This window comes from Sabethes cyaneus, chromosome 2 (assembly GCF_943734655.1).
Source record: "Sabethes cyaneus chromosome 2, idSabCyanKW18_F2, whole genome shotgun sequence".
Classification (NCBI taxonomy): Eukaryota; Metazoa; Arthropoda; class Insecta; order Diptera; family Culicidae; genus Sabethes; species Sabethes cyaneus.
In genome coordinates, this window is record NC_071354.1 from 9,297,059 (window position 1) to 9,319,268 (window position 22,210).

At 41.9% G+C, this 22,210-nt stretch overlaps 1 protein-coding gene across 4 annotated transcripts in view; it reads left to right on the forward strand.

The window, feature by feature from the left end:
• LOC128738912 (uncharacterized) overlaps positions 1 to 22,210 on the forward strand; it is a 49,736-nt gene that overhangs the window by 17,867 nt on the left and 9,659 nt on the right. For 2 of the 4 annotated variants that reach the window (XM_053834394.1, XM_053834395.1), the window contains exon 2: positions 18,496 to 19,321. In XM_053834394.1, coding sequence (XP_053690369.1) covers positions 18,933 to 19,321 — 389 coding nt within the window. In that variant the 5' untranslated portion in view covers positions 18,496 to 18,932. Of the gene's footprint in view, positions 1 to 17,920; positions 17,966 to 18,321; positions 18,361 to 18,495; positions 19,322 to 22,210 lie in introns of those variants that run through there. The other 2 variants (XM_053834393.1, XM_053834396.1) reach the window with 2 other exon arrangements.

The window sequence follows — 22,210 nt, forward strand, 5'->3', positions numbered from 1 at the left end:
GCAAACCGATTAGCTGAACTTTACACAGTTCGATGTTTATCACTGCATTCAGACGGAAGGTTGTCCATTGCCGAACAAAGAAAAGATTTCATATAAAGCATGTGCATTCGCTCAAACCACAAACGGCAGCTTCTGTCCACTCACTGCACTGAAGTGCAGCACACTTGTAATCTACAAGTGTAGGTAATCGGCATTCGTCGTCAGCTGCAGCACTGCGTTTTTGTTTTGTGGTGCATTGCAGCAGCACCGCACCGGTCGTGGCAGTTTACCACCCGATTACAAACGCCCCGGAAAAGAAATACTACAACTGACCGACTTAAAAACTCAACCAGCCAGCCAGCGAGCGTGAAGGTCACTTTTCGAGTTACGCGCACCGCTCAAAGGCAGAGGGTCTTCAGCAGAAACCCGCCAGAACACGCAGCAAATTAGCTTCGGCGCGTGTTCGGCTATCTGTCCAATCCTAATTATCTACTGGCGACTGCGGCTATCCCGTCGCGTCGGCGTTTAGTATAATGATTAAGTTAGTCTACAAACCATTGAAGCGCAGAAAAACAATCGTTCGAGGTAGACTACGAAAAAGAGCAGCGAGAAGATGTTCGCTGCAGCGAACTATTTGAACAGCTGGCACGGATCGACACAAAAAGCCTGCCAGAAGAACGATGACTTCATCCGAAACCAAAAAAACAAAAAACGAGTGGCGGACGTTGTTTGTTGTTATTTCTATGGTAGTTGAAAGTGTTTGACCGACCGGCCGTCGAGGAACAAAACGTTAATTCAAAACTGCAAAATAATGTCATTAGTTTGAAAACAGATACTTGACGCTTTGTGAAAATCCAATTTCTGGCCTTTGTAAGGCTTCCTCTGAAAAACAGTTTTAATCCTTTACGAGCGACGTACATTATTCTTTTCATCTAGAAAAAATGCCTGTAGTTTGTTGTCTAAGTCTAAAAATAATAGCTTTTGATGGGAGTTCTTTGAACGGGGGAAAGGACAATCAGAGCGGCAGCCATTACTTTATGATAATCAATCTGCCATTAACTACAATGAACTCTCTAGTTCAGTTCGGAGAATCTGATCTTTATTTTCGTACCAACATGCAGAGAATACGGTCACAAAAGTGAAGACACATCTTCAGACGAGCATCCTAAGTAGTATCCAAAGGTAGGCGAACCGATTGCTCAGCACATTGGCTTATCATTGATCACTACAATACAACATTATTAGAATTGGACTTTGGAGAAAATTTTAATACCCCAGAATACGTACAAAACATATTGGGTTAAAATTTATCAGAAAGTGGACCGGGTATTTGAGCGTCGACCTTAACAGTTTGGTTCGCGACATTCACACACAGCATACTGGAAGAATCTGAATTCACCAACGTGCTCAGCCAAATGACAAAATTGACTGGATTTTAGTGTGATGGCACCTTTAGGTCATCTTGCTTGAAAAATAGTGCGGTAAAACACGCTGTAGAAAGAGAAAATTAGCTTGGATGTTCTGACATTTCAACAAGATGACGCGACATGCCATACAGAGCATTAAGCAATCGATGTTTTGCACAATAGGCTCGATAATCATGAAAAGAGCTGACTTGATGGTGTCAGTTGGCTACCTAGTGGGCGATCAATATTAGGGGAAGATTGTTTGTGCCCTCTAACGAAACTAACCAACTAACGAAAGTTCCTAAAAGTTGAAGGATCCGATTCAATAGTTGATGATATTTGTACAAATGCAAAACAAGCTGCAAAACCAAAACAGAAATAAATCGGGTTTCGAGTTGCTTTCGATATAATTGTTTGCATCGTTTCCGTAAGCTATTTTTCTTATTGAAATCTGTAAATGTGCGGTTGTTGCAATATGCCCTACATGTGGTGGGGCAATGGGGTGTATTTGCAGATGTGCCTATAAACGGAGGTGCACAGATCTAAGTTAAAGTCAATTGCCATTATTTTCTTCAGTTAATATTTCAAATTCCAGTTAATTCCATGCAGCTTGTTGATAAGTTGATAGAAGAAATTGATGACAGAAAAATTGAAAGTGGCTCCTTCGCCGGCTTTAAAAAATTTGATGCCATAAATCATGAGTCGCTGATGACTTAATAACAAACTATCTAACAAATCTGAAACAGTTTGGAACTATTAACTGTGCCCATAGTAGTTTACGATCGATGCACATTGGAGTTCCGCAAGGAAGTAACATAGGTCTTCTATTATTTTTTGTATTAATTAGGCCATTACAAATATTTAAAAAAGTTTTTGTCTCTCCGGTGTTGGGCCACTGAAGGGGGGGGGGGCGAAAAAAAAACAAAGAGAATTTTTTAATCGAGCAAAAAAATATGGATTTTAGGCATTTTTACTTAAAGTTTAAACGTGAAAACCAAATCTATTCTTGCTTTTAATAAATACGTTGTAATTTTTCATGCAAAAATCTACGAACAAAAAGACAAAAACGAAAGAAAATTTTTTTGGCCGAGTTTCGGAAATTTCATTGTTTGAACTTCTATTTCTATTTCGTGCTAGAAGCGTTAACTCAACTCGTACACTCGTCATTCTTCGAGTTTTTCAGGCTGTAGAGCCCACAGACATTTGATTTTATAAAAAAAAATTAACTCATATCCTACAAATTATTTTTTTGCCCCCCGATTTTTCAAGCCAATTTCCAAGGGGGGGTGACAAAAACTTTGAAAATGATTTGCAATGGCCTTATTGATATTGGAAATTTATTTTTTAATATTTTTAAATACCAGGTCCATGTTCCTCAAAATCCTTATTTAACAGTAAAATTCATAAGAATGTACTGCGTGCAATATATTCTTTCCTAGCTTGCGTAAATATTTGTGAATGTCATTTAATTTACTTTAACAAAACCTTAGTTAAGTGATTTCTTGAAATTGTTTGCTTCTTGAAATATATATATAAACACAAAGGATAATGTATGTAGAAAATTATAAATTAACCGTGTAACGGGTAAGGCTTCAAAGCCACATACGAATCTCGTTTTGAATTGACAATATGGAAAATGTGTTCAAAACCGATTTCTTATATTTATTTTAATATTATTGTCACAACACTATGACTATGCGTAAGAGTTGTCATCTTTTAAAAAGATCTCAGGAAAATTTCAAAAAAAATATTGCGTGAAAATTTCCTTTTTTACTTTCGATGAAAACGGACATCTAGAACAAAATGATTGACCTCGAAGTTTTTCTGTGAGTAATTTACAGGCTTGATTTCGCAATTGTAATAAATCTGAATTGCCAAAATAACTGGGTAGAGCATTAGATATGAAATGTATTAGAAAGGAAAATTGGACTTTTTCTTAGCTGGCCCTCCTTTAGATAGAGTAAGGAGGGGTAAAAGTGCGATGCGGGTAAAAGTGCGATTCAATGATTTATCGGTGCAGATTCCGAGTAAATTGACTACATTGGCATGAATGGGTGACTACTTTGACAGCTTGAATCTAACGTAAACTTTGGTTGCTTACGAAGCATAGTTGCTGAGTTATGAGCAAATGTTATTTTAGAGCGATTTTTGATGTAATTTTTCGTTATACGGCAAATACGATATCAACAGGAGGATATTACTTGTTGAAAATTTGTAGCAGCGTTTTACATCACTCACATATCTGTTTTGAAAATACGGTGAAAATAATTTACAAAATATATTTCGCTTTTCCGTAATTTAATCTAACCCCGTCAAGCGCCTAGCGGGGTAAAAGTGCGATTCATGGACGAGGCAAAAATATATGAAGCTTTTAGCTTTTAACTATATTACAGATACTAGAAATGAAAGATCTGTAGAAAACTGTGTGCTCTACAGATGTTGGCCGAAGAAAAACAATGTGCTGATGAAACAAAAAACAAACGTTTGGAAAAGTCTCGATCTAACGGAGGCTTCAATACATCAGCGCAAAAATTTAAAATAATTCGTAGAAAAAAACTACTCAAGCTCTAACTGATCCACTAATGTTTAATTTACTCTACTAAATATCTATTTATATAAGAGGCTTATGTCTGTACCGAAAACCAGGTCCCTGACAGGACGTCATAAGAGGCTTATCGGTAACTAAAAACAGGTCCCTGAGAGGACATCATGCTTTCGTAACAATGGGTTGCATTCTCAGTCACCTGACTGGTCGACTGCTGGACTGCTCGATTGCTCAACTGGTTGACTAGACTACTCGACTGGACTGGTCGATTAGACTGCTCGATTTGATTGCTCGACTGGACTGCTTAACTGAACTGCTCAACTGAACGGCTCGACTGAACTGTTCCATTCGACTGCTCGACTCAACTGCTTGATTGGACTGATCGACTTGACTGCTTGACTGAACAGCTCGATTTAACAGCTCGAGTGGACTACTTGACTTAACTACTCGATTCGACTGCTTGATACATTTGCTTTACTTACTCGACTCGACTACTCAACTTAACTGCACGATTGAACGCTCGACTGGCCTGTTCGACTGGACAGCATGATTTATCTGCTCGACTAGACTGCTCGACTCAACTGTTCGATTCGACGCTCGATTCCACTGCTCGACTGTACTACTCGACTCAACTGCTCAACTCGACTGCTCGAATAAACTGCTTGACTTAACTACTCGATTGGACTATTAGAATCGGCTGTTCGTCTCAACTGCTCAACCCGATTGCACGATTCAACTGCTCGACTAGACTACTCGATTGGATTACTCGACTCAACTGACAGCTTGACTACTCGACTTAACTGCTCGATTAAACCACTCGACTCAACTGCTCGAATGAACTGCTCGACTCTACTGCACGAATGAGCTGCTCGACTCTACTGTTCGTCTTAACCGCTTGACCCGACTGCTTGACTAAACGATTCGATTCGACTGCTCGACTCAAGTGCTCGAATAGACTACTCGATTCCATTGCTCGACTGAACTATTCGACTTAACTGCTTGATTTTACTGCTCGACTAGACTGCACGATTTAACTGTTCGACTCGACTGCTCAACCCAACTGCTTGATTCGACTGCTCGACACGCCTGCTCAACTCGAGTGCTTGTCGCGATATAACGTGGTCGGTGTTAAATCAGACAGGACCAAGTTGTAAAATTTTAAAAAATGAGTTAATGATAGCAAACGATCAAGAATTTTCTAAGCAACATTTCACTCTAATCAGACTACATAAATGTTGCAAACAGCCAGAAGTTTTTATTCAGGTAAATAAAATCCAATACGACCATAAAAACTATTTGTTTCAGTTTCCGGCTGACTCTTTTATGTACAACATCTTAGAGCTATAATATGCAATACCGTGGACCAGGGACGTAGCCAGAAATTCTTCTTAGGGGGGGTTTACAAAAAAAATTTACATAGCCTAACCTTAAGAGGTTTATTCAGGAAATGGGGAATTATTTTCAATCATCATAAGCTTTTTTGGTTTATACTCCGGAAAAGAAGGTAAATGTTGAAATTGCACCTCCCAGTTGACATCGTATACGTTGTATATTCAAATCTTGGCTGGGAGAGACTATTAATGTCAATAGGATCAAGTCCCTTCCAAGCACGGCAAAAGTCGAGACAAGTTGACAGCTTAACGTGCATGTTTTTCAACATCGTCCTTGAGAAGATGATCCGGCGAGCAAAATCGAAACGAGAGACTCAATTTTCAGTGAAAGTATCAAACTTCTTGGCTACGCAGAGTACTTTGATATTGCAGGTCGAAACTTCGCAACGGCGGAGGCCATCTGCGCTAGACTCAGACTGAAAGCGGAGACTAGTAGCATTGGGCTAAAAGTAAATGCATCGCAGACCAAATACATGATTGGTAGAGGCTCAAAAAGACGAACGTGCACTTTTCGTGGACGGTAATCGTTGGGATCGCTGGTGGCCGCGGTTAACACAAATTTGAGATCCTGCGGCGCATTTATATGAATATATGGTACTACCACCTGCCTTAGCAGAACATCCGTTCATAGCAATGAGCCTATCGTGTCAAAAAGAGTTGAACATATTCAACGATTGGTCATGCTTCCCAACTCTTGTATGAAGGGCCAAAAGGGAATTGGTCGATAAGCAACATCCCTTACACGTACCAGGGATTTAGAGAATCTCCTTCCAAGGGCTAAGTCACCTGAGTCAATCGTTGAATAAACCGTCTTAATGCAGAATGACTCCAGCAGGTGGGGAGAAGAGCCCGCTCATTATCCACGATGTGTTGTTAATCGGGCCAAGATTAACCCTAGAAAGTTGACTGTTTCACTCTCCCTAGGCCCAACGCTTCAAACAAGTGCTCTGATGGTCCCTCCCTCTTCCCGATTCTAGTTTATTTATGAAATGTGGTATATATGAGTAAAAATAGAACAATCTCACCAGCAGTCCTTCGAATGGAATAGAGTTGCGTCCTTTTAGTTTCCATAAACGCTTCTAATAATTAATTTAATTTTTCTTCTGGTATCCAATATCCATGTGCAGTATTAACACTCGTATTGGCCAAAGTTTTCACTATAAAGCAGTAAATGCTTCATAAGCTAAAACGAAAAAAATAATTAAAATCACTTATATTATGCTTACCAGATCGTGTGGCTCCACCGTCTGCCCAAAACCTCGATTATGAGATCAGGCAGCCGGGAACCACACAGTATCGCATCTCCTAGCTTGGCTACTCAATAGAGCATTACCGGGTATGGCCACGTGGAGGCGCTAGGTAGGGACTTGGGATAGCTAGAGTCGTTGATCGTGCCCGTTATCAACAAATACGTAGAACTTTCCAATCCACACGAGCAGATTGTTGGCCATACCAAGGCATTCTTTCTAAACTTTTCTTTTCTGATGAATCGTTGGTACGTCATCAGGAACAGTTGTCCCCTGCACAACATTAAAAAGTACGAGGGTCCATGCTTAGTGGCACGGGCGCAGGCTTGACGTAGGACTACGAATGTACGAAGAGCAATTCGTCTCCTGATGTTGAAACTGAGGATCTTTGTATGACTGTCCGTAAATAGCCACTGACTGCTCGTGAACTGCAGGGGCTGGGGGGAACCGAAACGGCTGCTGCTGCAAAATTCTCGTGTAACATGTGAAAATGGCTTATACGTAAATGTTGCTTACTACGGTGATAAATCCCTTCCAATGCAAGTGACCAATCACAGAGCGAGGATTTTGAGTACAGACAGACAATGCGTAATATTGTTTCAGTTTTTCAGTTACGAACGTACTTGGTGGTGGTGGGGCCACACTATACTCACCAGCTTTTACAGGGACGTTTCACGGGGTCTCCGGACGGAAGATTTTTCTTGGGCAAACTTTCAACCCTTTGAACTCTGGTCTGGTCACTGGGCGTGTGCGAAGCAAACTCTAAACATAAACTAGAGAACAAATAAATCTAATGGGCTTTCATTTCATACTTTGATGACACAAAACAGCTTAATTAGGGAGACCATACATTTTTTTTTCTTTTGGGAGGAAAGGGAAATTATCTTGCATGCTTTAAAGACGCTTACTCGTTAGCACTTTTTTTTTATTTAAAAATCACTTCGATTTCGTTGCGGCCGGGACGAACGGTGGTCGACTTGCAGGCAGGAACCAGGAACGAGACCGAAGCTGACGACTGGAACGGGAACTGGCAATCATGGTGGCAGGAACAACGGGAACGGGTCTTACGACGGGCACTGACGACACTTGCAAACCGCATCGAGGGCGGCAACTCGGCCATGTAACGGATGGCCTAGCGTTTCGGGTCCGTGAGTGGGAGTGCGCACTTTACATTTTCTTCGCGAGCGACTTTGCACTGTCGATTGGGGTTTAACGTTTTAGGTGTCGGGGCGATTATTCAAGCACCACTCCCCACTATTCTTCAATGCTAACGTCCAAAATGGATGCCACCGACATTTTGTCGCACTCCCGGTACACTGTACAGTTTTTCTTAGGACTGGGCTTTCGAAACGTTCACACTTGTACTACACTTCACCCCAATCGACTGATCCGACCAGGAAATAACGTTCGTGTAGTCTTCTAGCGGATCGTGCTTCGGATCGAAAGATTCCACTAGGTTTGAATTAAGGAAACATTAACGCCGCCTTTTATACCTCCGTAAAGTTGTTGGTGTGAGTGATTTCTCCTATCCCGACGATTCAGCAACTAGATGACAGTTCTTCGAAACAAAACAAACGGGCTTACAATATCGAGTTGGTGTCCCGAGCAAAATTTAACTTTAAATAATACTTGTATGGTAAATGTTGCCTGTAGGCTTGTTTGATATTTTTATTTAGTTTTCTTGATGCTATAATTAATACTAAACCTAACTTGAACCAAAACTGAAACTAAAAACTGTTACATGCAACAAACAAATAATTCAACAAAACTAAATAACTCTAATATTCGTGGGCACCAACTTCAGGCTACTGAACACAGAATAAACGTCCCTCAAACATACAAGCATGGAAGACTGACGTTTATTCTGCCTTCAGACATTTACTAACAATATTGACAAAAAATGACAATGTTTCACAGGACCTAATTTAAGCTGACCAAAACGTATTGTGATCACAAGGTAGATCACAAAGTGTTACAGTAGGATTCCGAATATGGCAACAAATACGCGTCGCCTATGTTGCCAAAATTGAAACCGTGCCAAAATCGAGACCCTTTTTTCGTGAACACACTGAGGGCATCATTTATTCGTCATTTAAAGCGTCCTTTAAAGATATTTAAACATATTTTTGGAAGTGAAATATTTTGTGTTGCCAAAAATGAACCATGCCAAATTCGAAATCCCACTGTACTGCAAACGGCACTTTACTATTACTCATATTTATTTTACTTAAGCATAAGTTAACAAGTGAACGAAAAAATACTGAATGAACTTAACCCAACTGATGTGCGCGTTTTATAGGTGAACGATGTTCCGCTTCCAATGGTCGCTTGCTCGCATGTTGTCAGTGTGAGTGTGTGATGCTGCTTTCCTTCTTCCTGCTTTACAGGCGCGATATAGGTGGGGTGATCGCGTGCGAAGTGTGATCCTGTTATCGGGGGGAATTTTCCTTCTGCGGCATCCAGCATCCTGCGGTTGGAGTGCTTTCGTTGTTTTCGTGGTGGAGTAGTTTATTGCGTGCTAATTTTTATCAGCTGCTGGCGCGGACATGCACCCCAATGCAGAAATCAAAGACATAATTCTACAGAATTGCGGAGCCGAAAGTACGCTTGTGTCCAACTTGACTTACATTTTGTCGTCCATCAAAACGCATCGATCAGACTTTTCCGGGAGAAGGTTATACAAGATCTATGGCCTTTTCTTCGAGGAAATTTGCTGTGCACACGTCCTTTTAGGTACTCGTTGTTTCTTGTAGCTTCTCATGTTATGTAGCTTCATGATATTTTACACAGTTTCGATTCCAATGCTCATTTTTTTGACAATATCACGGGTTTTCGATAAACCATCTACAGTCAGTAGCGTTTCCCAAATGGAGCATATCTCACCCCAGGAGACACTATCAACACCTTTGTTTCATTACTTTCTTCTACCGTTCCCTCCGTAAATTGTAAACACTACCGTCTTAATTATGTACAGTTTTAAGTACTATATTACAATCACACTTTACGTCCATTCATGCTACGAGATTTCGTTTTACGTCCAAAATTTGAATTAACGTCCTCTCGTTTTATGTCCATAATTTGAATTAACGTCAATTCAAATTTGGACGAAAAAGAAGACCAAATTTGAATTGACGTCCTCTCGTTTTACGTCCGAAATCTGAATTAACGTCCTCTGGTTTTACCTCAAAATTTTGAATTAAGATCGTCGTAAAAAATTATTAGATAGTTTTAGAAAATTCGAAATAACGTCTTTCCTTTTTACGTCCCAAATTTGAAATAACGTTCACTCGTTTTACGTCCAAAATGTGAATTAACGTCCTCTTTTTTTACGACCGATTTCTTTTACGTCCCCCCAATAGTGGACGTAAAACGAGATTTGAGTGTACTATAAATGGAAGATCTGCCGAAAACTGTGTTCGCTACAGATGCTGGCCGAAGGAAAACAGAGCAGTGTCTCTTCGTTGGTGAAACCAAAAAAAAGTTTGGTAAAGTTTCGATCTAATGGAGGCTGCAGTACGCCAGCGGAAAATAAGAAAAGTGCAAATTAAGAATGTTCGTTATTTGTTTATTTGTTACCAATCAACAGACCCAGATGGTCCTAATGATGCCTAAGTATACTTAAAATATTTACTTTGATTCTAGAACGTGGAATGTGGAAGTCGAATCCGGAAGAAACCCTATTGAAGGTTCGCTGCAGACCGATGACAGCACCGTGGGTTCCGTAATTAGTACGTCGAACAGGCAATCTGAAGAAGGCAGCATCGCGAAGAGCTCGAGGGCGGACGTTGATGTTTAATTCGCCGAGAAGCGAAGGGCAATCGATGTGATTGGTTTGCAGATCCGCAATCAGCATAGCACGGGAAAGCTCTCGCCTCACTTGCAGTGAGTCAAGTCCTATAAGCTGTGCACGACTTTCGTAACTTGGCAGCTGGTATGGATTATTCCAGGGTAACCGCCGAAGAGCATATCGAACAAACCTTCGTTGGACAGCTTCGATCCTGTGTACTCCGTTGAGGTAATGAGGATTCCAAACTACCGAGCAATATTCAAGAACTGAACGCACGAGTGAACAGTAGAGAGCTTTCAGGCAGTAAATGTCTGTAAAATTCCTAGACACTCTTATTATGAATCCCAAGCAACGAGATGCTTTGGCTACTACATAGGAAGTATGCTGTTTAAAAGATAATTGCTCGTTGAGGTGTATACCGAGATCCTTAACACATGTTTCTCTATTGATTGCGTTACCTGCTAGGCTAGATGATAGTCGAATCGAATTGGCATTTTCCTTCGTGTGAAAGTGATGACTGAGCACTTATTGTTGTTTAAGCTCATACGATTAGTTTGGCACCACTCAGCAAAAACGGTTAGTTGACGTTGAAGAAAGAGAGCATCCTCGGTGGTCCGAATTACACAGAATATTTTAAGGTCATCGGCAAAAGATAACCGCGGGCATTCAAGAGAGAAGTTCACATCGTTGAAATAAAGTAGGAATATCAGGGGTCCGAGATGGCTATCCTGCGGAATTCCGGAAGAGGCAGAGAACTCTTTGGATATACAGTCACCTATCTTGACTGACAAACGCCTATCTCTTAGATACGACTGGAACCAACGTAGAACGTTAGGACCAAAACCCAGTCTGTCCAACTTTGCTATCGCGATGGCATGGTTAATTTTATCGAAAGCAGCCGATAAGTCCGTGTAAATGGCGTCAGTCTGAAAGCCATTGGACATTGCGTCTGTAGCATATGTTGTGAATGCTAAGAGGTTCGTAACGGTAGAACGTTTTGGTAAAAATCCATGCTGAGTTTCGGCAATATACAGCTTGCTATGATTGAAGACAGGTTCCAAGATGACCATTTCAAAAAGTTTGGCAACGGCACACAGCGTCGTAATCCCACGGTAATTATCAACTTGCTTTTTATCTCCTTTTTTGTAAACTGGGAACATAAATGAAGATTTCCAGAGAGTTGGAAAAATTCCGGATGTGAGCGACATGCCAAACAGATGTTTCAAAGGAGCTACTAAGGCAGCGCAGCAATGTTTCAGAAAGACTGATGGTATCCCATCCGGACCCGCAGACGTCGATGTTTTCATTCGGCTTATAGCTGAATGTATCATGCATTCATTGATATCGATACAATCTAACGACTGGCTTGATGTGGGAACGTTACGCGCCGCAAGCAATATATCAGACATTGACAACGTCTCACTTGAAAAAATGCGGGCGAACTTTCTAGCGAACAGCTGGCAAATTTCCTGTGGGCGCGAGCCAGTCTGCGCTTCATAGTGCATCGTTGAGGGTAGTCCAGGTTCCTTCCTCTGCTCATTTACGTATTTCCAAAATGATTTTGGGGCTGACTTAAGCCTGCGTTGGACGTTCTGCAAATAATGTGTATGACAGCGTCTAGCTGTCCTCTTGTAGACTCTGTTGATTAGTACGTAACGCTGGCGCAGTATGTAACCACCATGCTTTGTGTATTGCCTCAGTGCAGCCCTTTTACTTGTTTTTAAACGTCTTAACTCCACAGTATGCCACAACGGTAGTCTAGAATGCCGAGTGGTAACCTTTTTGGGTACATGGCGATCAATGGCGTAATTCAAAATATTGGTAAAAGTATTTACAGCTTGGTTGACATCGTCATTGTCAAGAATTTCAAACCAATTTATGTTCAACAGGATGTCAATAATACTATCGTAGTCAGCTCTCTTAAAATTGTAACTGACGATGTCGGAAACTAGACAGCCGAGAGTAGCACGTTTAACGTCGAGGGCCATATGCAGAGGAGGATGGAATCTAACACTCTTGACAAGAGGGGAAGGCGATTCACAAATTTTCGGTGCATAATCAGAACAGCTAACAAAGCAGAGATCCAGGATTCTACCATTTTCGTTCACTACTGGATTGATTTGACGCAATAGATTAAAGCTGTAGCAGTCAATTAAGCTGTTAGTGCCAGCATGAAAAGATGAACGTTCTGAATCAGGATACAAAAAGCCGTTTTCAGCAGAACACCATTTCAAACCGGGAAAATTGTAATCACCGACAATAACGATTTCATCGACAGGAAGGGCCCGAGCGGATATCGCCTTCAGCGAATCGTTGTGCGCATCAAGCAGTGTCAAATCACGTGTTCGATCGGGCGGTATGTATATAACACAGAAGTAGAGCGAGTATCCGTCTAGAGAGATTCGTACCCAAACCTGCTCAACACACTCGCTTACACTATTCTCAATCAGATGCGCTTTTAAACTGCGATGAACTGCAAGTAACACACCACCGCCGGAAGACTTAGAGCTGTTGCGTGAGCTTCGATCGGTGCGAAAAACTTCGTAGTTGGGCCCAAAAACTTGCAACGACAAGGTTTCTGCGTTCAGCCATGTTTCCGTGATGGCAATCAGGTCGTAGCTATCATCAGAGCAGGCCAAGAGGTACTCATCAATACAAGTATTTATACCGCCAGCATTGTGGTAGGAAATCATGAGGCGATCGAATCGGGGAACCGTAAGACTGGAAGCGGGAAACGAATCAGCGCCAGAATTAATTGGATCCGATTCATACTTGCCATTGATAGCATTCTGGAAAACCCCTTCACCACTCCCGTACACAGGACCGGGATGACTGATGATCGCTGGCTGCAAAGGCGCGACTGTGGCGGGGGCTCCAGAGTTTCCATATTGCTAGTTGTAGTGCATCCCAGTGAACGATAAAAGTCCACAGCGTATCAAATCCAACCATCCGCTTCGGTATCTTCGGGGGAAGTCGTAATAGTCTGGTTGTGGGAGAGCTTATCACAGAGAGAGAAACTATTGTCACAAAAATACTTGCCTTTGGAAGGAAGGTGGAAAACCCCCACTCCACCACCAACCGCAGGACCGAGACGACTATGCTGAGCGCTGGCTGCGGTAGGCGCGACTGGATTGGTGGGGCTGGGGGCTTCCAAAGTGCTTTCTACGGTGCGTCTCGGTGTGGCGGAAACATCAATTCCTTGTCGTTTCAAAATGTTTACGGGATGATGTGGATAATCCTTTACTAGGCAGGTTCAGACAAGTCGAAACATTGTCTATTGCTGCATTGCTTCCGGCGATGTAGTCAACGTTGGCGTTTGGCACACTGCTGGAGACTTTCGAAAATTCTTCGTAGAAAAGTCCTCGAATTCGCTAAACACAATGCCTTCAGGCCAAGTCGAAGGGCTAAATGCGCTCGACTTCAAAGCGGGGTCAATACCAACTTTGAATGAAATAAAAGTCATGCTGATGACATCAACACTTTTTCCTACCAGTTTAACAACTTCTGGTTCTACGGTCAGCTCCAAATTCGCTCGTACCATAGCTGAAATTTGTTCGTTTGTTACATCTGGACGAATGCGGGAAAGATAAAGCCAAAATTTATTTGCCACATTTCCAACTACTGGAACGGATACTACGTTCTGTCCTGACTGCTTCGAGCCAGATTGGCATTTGGACATTTTTAGTGCTAAATTATCATCAGGTACACGAGGGCGTTTAGCAGCACGAACAGGTTCAATAGAGGGCCAACGTTACCAAAACACATCGCAGAATGAAGATATTATGGTTTTGTTAGCTACTGCTGTGCTGATTTCATGGATTCAAACTTCGCACTTTTGCCCCCGCCGTATTCGCACTTTTACCCCGTTGATGGGGCAAAAGTGCGATTTGGCACTTGATCAGAAGCATGGAGAATTTATGTTGCATAGCACTATTGCTCTAGATGAGTTATAGTTTAATGTGAAGATATTGAGTAATTGCGTCAATATAAAACATATTTTAATGCTATGCTTCTTTATATCAAGTGAAAATTAATGACAACTCCAAACATCGCACTTATGCCCCGCCTTACTCTATATAAAAATGGATTTCTGTCGGGATGTTCCTTATAGAATCAAAAACTACTGAACCAATCGGCGTGAAAATTTTCATGTAGAGGTTTTTGGGGCCAGGAAAGGTTTCAGTGATGGTTAGAGACCCCTCCCCCCGCCAAGAGGGGGGGGGGCTCCCATACAAATGAAACACAAATTTCTGCATAACTCGAGGACTAATCAAGCAAATAGAACAAAATTTGGCATGTGGGTGTTTTTTGTGACAAGAATTTATTCTATGGTAAATTGAGACCCCTCCCCTCTTTAGAAGGATAATTATGACTCCTTTCCCCTTTAAGAGGGGGGCTTCCATACAAATGAAATACAAATTTCCTCATAACTCGAGAACTAATCAAGCAAATGGAACCAAATTTGGCATGTGAAGGTTTTCAAGGACAAGAATTTTTTCTATGGTAAATTATGACCCCTCCCCTGTTTAGGAGGGGGGGCTCCCATATATATGCAATACAAATTTCCTCATATCTCAAAAACTAATCAAGCAAATGGAACCAAATTTGGCATGTGGAGGTTTTAGGAAGCAGAAATTTTCTCTATGATGAGTTACGACCCCCCCCCCCCTTTAACAGGGGGAGCTCCCATACAAATGAAATAAAAATTTCCTTATAACTAGAGAACTAATCAAGCAAATGGAACCAAATTTGGCATGTGGGACTTTTCGGAGGCAAGAATTTTTTCTAAGTTGAATTATGACCCCTCCCCTTTTTAAAAGGGGGGGCTCTCATACAAATGAAATACAAATTTCCACATAACTCGAGAACTAATCAAGCAAATGGAACCAAATTTGGCATGTGGGTGTTGTTGGAGGCAGGAATTTTTTCTTCGGTGAATTGAGACCCCTCCCCTCTTTAGGAGGGGGGGGGGGTAGAAATTTTTACGTAACTCAAAAACCAATCGAACTCGAGACCGCAGACTGCGAGTGTTGCCGCCGGCCCCCCGCAGAAATCACCACTTCTTTAGCATAGAGCCGGGGTGGCTCGTGCTGTTTCAAGCATTCGTCTCCATTCAACCCGGTCTTGGGCCACTCGTCGCCAATTTCCTAGTCGTCACAGAAGTCGCAAATCGCTTTCGACCTGGTCGAGCCATCATGCACGTTGGGCGCCCCTGTTCCTGGTGCCGGTGGGGTTGTTGAAGAGGACTATTTTCGTCGCACTATCGTCCGGCATCCTTGCGACATGTCCGGCCCATCGTAGCCTGCTAACTTTCGCTAGATGCACGATTGGAGTCTCCCAAAGCAGTGCCTGTAGCTCATGATTCATACGCCTCCGCCACTCTCCGCTTTCAGTTTGTACTCGGCCAAATATCGTCCGCAGTACTTTCCGCTCGAACACGGCAAGGGCGCGAGCGTCACGGCTTCAAGTCCATAAAGAACTACCGGCCTAATAATGGTTTTGTACATTATTAGCTTCGTGCGGCGGCGTATGCTTGCTGATCGTAGCGTTTTACGAAGGGCAAAGTAGGCCCAATTTCCCGCTTAGATGCACCGCTGGATCTCCTTACTAGTGTTGTTGTCCGCGGTCACCAGCGATCCCAAATACACGAACTCCTCTACCACTTCTAGTTCGTCACCGTCAACGGTTACCGTCCGTGGGAGACGCGCAGTCTGGCGTAGTAATCCCCACTGTCTAGGTTTATTTGTTGTCCTAGGTCTTCTGACCTCTTTTATATTCCTTCAGTTAGGTCCGAACGAGCGACAGCGAGTAAGGAGAGGATCACTCCTGCGAAATGGTACATTCCACAAAAATGTTTTCCGTGAAAGCATAGAAGAAAATCCTTTAAAAATCATCGTCCCAGGGTCTCATCTGTTTGTCTGTGCCAGCACATTCCAACACTTGGTCTGGAGAAAATAGTTGAATAAATTTTTTTACAGAGTTTTTTAGACAACTGCGTCTACTGTTAAACTCACTGAATGGTCAATAGACCACTATAATTCGGAACGGCTCAATTATATCACCTGTTTCTTAGAGATCGCCAAACCGATTTATGCACTGCTAGTCTCATTTGAAAGGTAATTTAACCTTATTAACTATAAACTTATTAACCGCACTATTAAATTGTTTTTTGATTGAACGATTTCTATTTCAAATAACTAATAAAATGGTAAAACCAAGGTTCCTTTCACCAACAGATGGTTTAAATCGGGTCTTTTTATCTTATGTTGAGTGGCTCGAGCAACACGTTTCTCTCAATTGGAAGATTTTTACCCTTTTATCTAAGCCCCGTTGGCTTCGTTTCCAGATTACACGCGTTTTGATTAACAAGAAACAGTATTTCAGTAATACTGAGTTGAAAATAATCGTTTCAAATATTCGTTCGAGCAAATTAGAAACTTAGAGAATATGTTGGATTAACTAATCATGCTAGTCGTAGTTATCACAGTGGAAAAAAATTGTTTGTGGTGTTCAATGATGACCTCTCTCTTATTCATTCTTCATATAACCGGTATGGTAAATTTTACGCGTATATTGGAATACCCAGATCATTTACGTATATGGGAATAACCAGATTATTTGCGAATATGGGAAAACCCAATTTTACCAAAACCCAGTATGTTAGTATGATAACAAACAGTCTTTTTTTTTTTGGCTGCTGCTAGAATTTTTTGATAGGGTAAATGCTCCAGTAGTTGTGGTAGTACCTGTAGTGGTGGAAATTCAAAATATTCCATTATTTTTGCAAATTTTGGTAAAAGCTAGATACTTAACAAATGATACCGGTACTGGTAGTTCGATAATATTCAAAAATTATGGAATAATTCAAGTTTTTACCACTACTGGTACTGCCACAATTAATGGACCATCTACCCTACGCTCATAGTAAAAATCGTTTTCCATGCAATAACAAACGTTGACACTAACTTATTCTATTCTATTGAAAAGTGTCTACAGCACAAACGGCCAGGGTCAGTAACGCCTTAATTGTGTAATCAAATCACGACACACGGGCCTACGGTTATGCCGTATGGAAAGTTCAAAAGAGGTTATCATCAGTGCTGTGCCGCATTTTTCTTTACAACTTTCACATATAAATACTGAACGAGCAGCCTTTTCTCGCACTCACTTCGAGACTGGGTCACTCAAACTGCACTCGTCAGCTTCCCTAGCCACGTAGGAAGTAACTATCGAGATAGGTCTGTAATTAAATAAAACGAAAACTATTCCAATTAAAGTCCACTATCAATATTTGTACGCGACAGATACGTATTTCGCCTACGACTTGCTGGCTTCATCAGTGTCTGTGTTCTGTCGAAGTCCGAAACCAGACACTAACGAAGCCCGCAAGTCGTAGGCGAAATACGTATCTGTCACGAATAAATATAGATAGTGGAATTTAGTTTGAATAGTTTTCGTTTTATTTAATTTCAGGTTTCGTATTCTACTAAGACACTCCAAAACTTCGGAGATAAGTCGGACAAATATTGCCCGTTTCTTTGGTGACAAAACGCGCTGCTCACTTCTTTGATAGCTTGAGATCGTCGCAGAAAGAATCTGCTTGGCTGTATGTAAGTTATAAGTATATATTATGCTCGTCTAGCACGTAAGCTATTGATTTACAAAATAAACGATATTTGCTCCCGCGACGATTCTGGCGACGGTTTCGCCCGCGACGGTTATAATTCACCGCGTACGAAAGGGTGAGAAGTTGACAATAACAACAAACATAGAACAACAGACAATTGAATACCTACGTTATTCGCATGTCGATTCGCAACATATGGCAACGCCACGTGATACTGTCTGTCGCTAGAATGCGGAACGCGAACAGCGATTACATAAATTAAACAGTCAATGAACAAGATTCGTTAAGAATGAACGTTCAATATTGAATGATACTGCAGTGCTTGTTGCAGTGCACTTCAATCAATGAAATTCCATTAATCGTTTCACTGCGTGTATTGTATGTGTGTTGAATTAAAAATAGAATCGTTCATAGAGTAGGAAGACCTGCTTTTAACATTTAGAATTCAATGTTTTTTGAAATTAAACTACATTTAAAATAATTACGATTTTATCCTTCCTCTGAATTTCACAGATTCATCACACCTTGACCTAGCACGGACGCTCCTAGCAACGCCTGAACCTGAACCAATCTTCCAAAGTGCTCCTCCTGATAGCTAAAGGATCTCACTTACGTAACAAAACAAGAATATGGAACCAATCAAGCGCCGGCTGTGACTGCGGTGATGATGCTGATTGCCCAAGTGAACCCGTTGATCAGCAAATTAGTGCCAATTGATAAAGTGAGCATTGAACGAGAAGAAAAGTGCGACGAAGATACGGTGCAAGTTCCTATTCGCTTCGAACTGCTCGGCCTCGCGTAGTGTTTTGGTCGGAACCAATAACGAACAAATAGTTGGCAAATTTCTAAAGTGAAAACCAGAAAACCAGAAATGATACTGTTAATCAAATCTGTTAAGAAAAAGTGAAATCTAACGCCAGTGAATCGGATGCCAGGTGTGAATTGGTGACATGGAAACACCAGCATCCGGATCGCGAAACGTAACTAGTTCAAGAATCCACAACAATATACCGGTGGATATTTCGGAACTATACTGCTTCAGTGTGGATCAGGAAACAAACGGCAACAACAACAACAACAACAGTAGCAACAGGAATGCCCTTAAATTTGCCATAACCGCCAGTAGTGTGATGCAGCAAAATGATACCGTACTCAGCCATCGTGTCGGTACTGCCAGTGCCGACACGCTTGGTACCTTCGCCGGTGACGGTCAGTCAGCTTCCGCAGGTAGTTCCGCTGCAGCCGCTAACGCCGCTGCCGCCGGTCAGCTCGTGATGAAGAACTCCGATTGTGAAATGAAACTGACCGCCAATCCGGACGGATTCGATGTGATGGTGGAGTAAGTAGCACTTCAAGAGAGAATCGCTTTTTAGCAACTTTCAAATTAGACTGCGGGTGCTTCCAGAGGATGTTTGGTAGCGAAAAAACTGGCCTTCTTACCCAATTAAGGGACAGCAAATGGAAGCAAAATTTAACTAGTGAGAGTGCACTTGATCTTTATCTGGAGAAAAATTATTCTGAATTAAGTCGCTTCTACAAATAAATCTAAGGATTAGGTCAACCTCGTGTTTTGTTTTGACCTTTTAATGAAAACAGGCATATAGTTAATTTTTTATAACGATAGTTTTTTTACAATTGACGAAAGGACGGCAGAAGAAAATAATGAAACAAAAATGTTGATAGTGTTCAAACAGAATAGGACAAAGCATTAAGAGGAACGAGCGCAAAATAAGATAAGGGGGGGGGGAGGGGGGGTCATTGAAGCAATGCTTAAGAAGTTGTGTACCGCATCTTTTACCCAAATTGGAGCCAATTATAACTGGATTTGAACCCACTTCTCCCAGGCACTTATGATTCGCATGGCTTCCAGAAGTGTTGGTAGATTTTGAAGAAGTGAAGGGGGTTGTGGAGTCTTCTTTTATCCAGCCCGCTGTGGTTCAAAAGTTAACGAATACCTGCGATCCACACAAATTGTATGGTTCTACGCGACCGCGTTATTGGCTCATCATCATTATGAGCAACTTGTAGCTAATATCACGTATGTCTTTCGTAAGCAAGATTGCTGTCTCAAGTTCTTAGAAAGTAACCGGTCAAAGCACAATTTGTGTCTAAAAAAAATTCCCGTCTTAAATATCATTGTTAGCGGGGACTGAAAGACGTCGCACGCCCTTATAAAGGTTGAAGAGATAACTTTATACTTTTTTTGTGGTTTAAGGAATGCGCATTATTATCGGTGAATGGGGGTTAAGAAAAGGGGATTCAAATCCAGCTGCGATTGGCTTCCATCAAACCAGGTTCAAGCGTCGACTATCCTGGTTTTAGTAAAAACTAAACGACCCTCCCTTATCAAAGTTCCGCTCTTTTCCCTTACGTCTTGTCCACTCTAGGGATTCTAAGGAATTTTGGGAAGATTACCTTCGTCATTCCAACGTTTCTAGCCATAACGTCGTAGTTTGGGAATTAATCCCTATTGTACATCGTGCTTCTCGTTTCGGTACCCGCTTGTCGGAATACGTCCTCAACGGCGATATTAAAAATTATCCAGGCCAATTCATGTCCGTGTCCATGAAATGCGAACATAGGACGTCACCTGTTCCAGTGTAGCAGCGCCCGTTTATCTGAAAATCTGTATTCATGAGTTATCGCCATAGCTGTTTCAGGTCGACTATATCATATGCTGCTCTGAAATCGACTGAAATGTGGAAACTTGTGTTCTTGACGTTTCTGAAAGAATTTGTCCGAGTGAGAAAATCTGATACATATTAGCGCTGGCCTCCATATAGCCCAACTGATACTGTTCTACGAATTCTCTTGCTGTTGGGAATAAACAACAAGAAGCACAAGAAGCAAGTCGGTGTTGATAGGCGTGATATCATAACAATTACGGCAATCAAGCAGACCTTTTTGTAGATAGAACAAATCATTCTTTCTATAAATTCCAAAATCTCCACTTTTTACTTACTTAGGTATGTGTCCATGTCTGCCGGTCCGACAGAACAAAGGGATGAAATCAGAGATCTCCACTGCCGACGGTTACCCGCCATGGCTTTTACCTGGGCCCCGGGCAGGGATGTCGTTGGCTATGCTGCATCGCCATGAGCCTCTTCTACGCTGTGCTTGCAAATTCCAGTCGAATGCTTCTTTGTAGATCTCGTTCGCTCCTTTCGTCAAGTTGTGTCCGATCCACTTCCACCTACGTTTACGAAATACTGTTGCTATCGGCTGTTGATGACATCCATGGGGTTTGCACCATGTTTGTAGAGTTCTGCCGAAGATCGGTCCTTCCCGACGGTGGATCTGCTCGAGATTGTGAGCTGTGACGCTACTAGCAGCTCCCAGATTGGTTTCATTTTCGGCTCCTTTCATTGTATCACCATTTCGGTGCTCATCGATTAACTGCTTTCACCTGTCGACTACCTCACGTTTGCTTGTGATCGGAATTTTCTCCTCGTCACAAGATCATTGTCCTATTCATGGAATTTTTGCGTGTCAGCATGAAAAAGTTGTTCTATTTCTTGGCGATCTCTGTCCTCTTTTTTGATACTTTTCCTCCTCAAGCTCGTGGTCATCTCGTGACACAGTCGTAGATACTTTGCCAAATTCTTCACGTAGCAATGATTAGATTATTTTTAAAGCTCTCATTGTGCTCTCCTACAATTGCTGATATTCTCCGTCAAACCAAATGGCCAAGCATATTTTACACCATCCTTTTTCGAAAGTCGAAGTGCCTAACTACTCCGAGAAAGGTACAGCATCATCCAGATGATCTTTAAGGAGTAAGATATAGCTTTTGATCACCAGGACTTGGGAACCTGCCAAGGCGCTGCACCACTCGCCATTAATGTTCGTATCGGTGTGCAGTCTACAGGGCTCTATTGCCGATCTGTTTTTTTTTAACGAGTAGGGAAATTTGCTCAGCATCTTAGAAGGGGGTTTGGTATCCCGACCCCCCTAAGGGGGCGTGAGGACCCAGACCCACTAAAACCCTACTCGAGTCTCCAGCCTCAATCCCCCCTGGCACCACCTTTCGGTATTACTTCAGGGAGGGGCTATTGTGCAGTGGCGACTCGTCCGCATGTTCAACCTGTTCATAGGACAGGCAACAAAATTCAACCCGACAAAATTTTTTTTCATCTCACTAGTTCATGATTTCGTTTGAACCGACGCATATGCAATACGAATAATTCGGTAAATTATTAGTTTAGTTTACGAAGCTGCTGAGCAAACC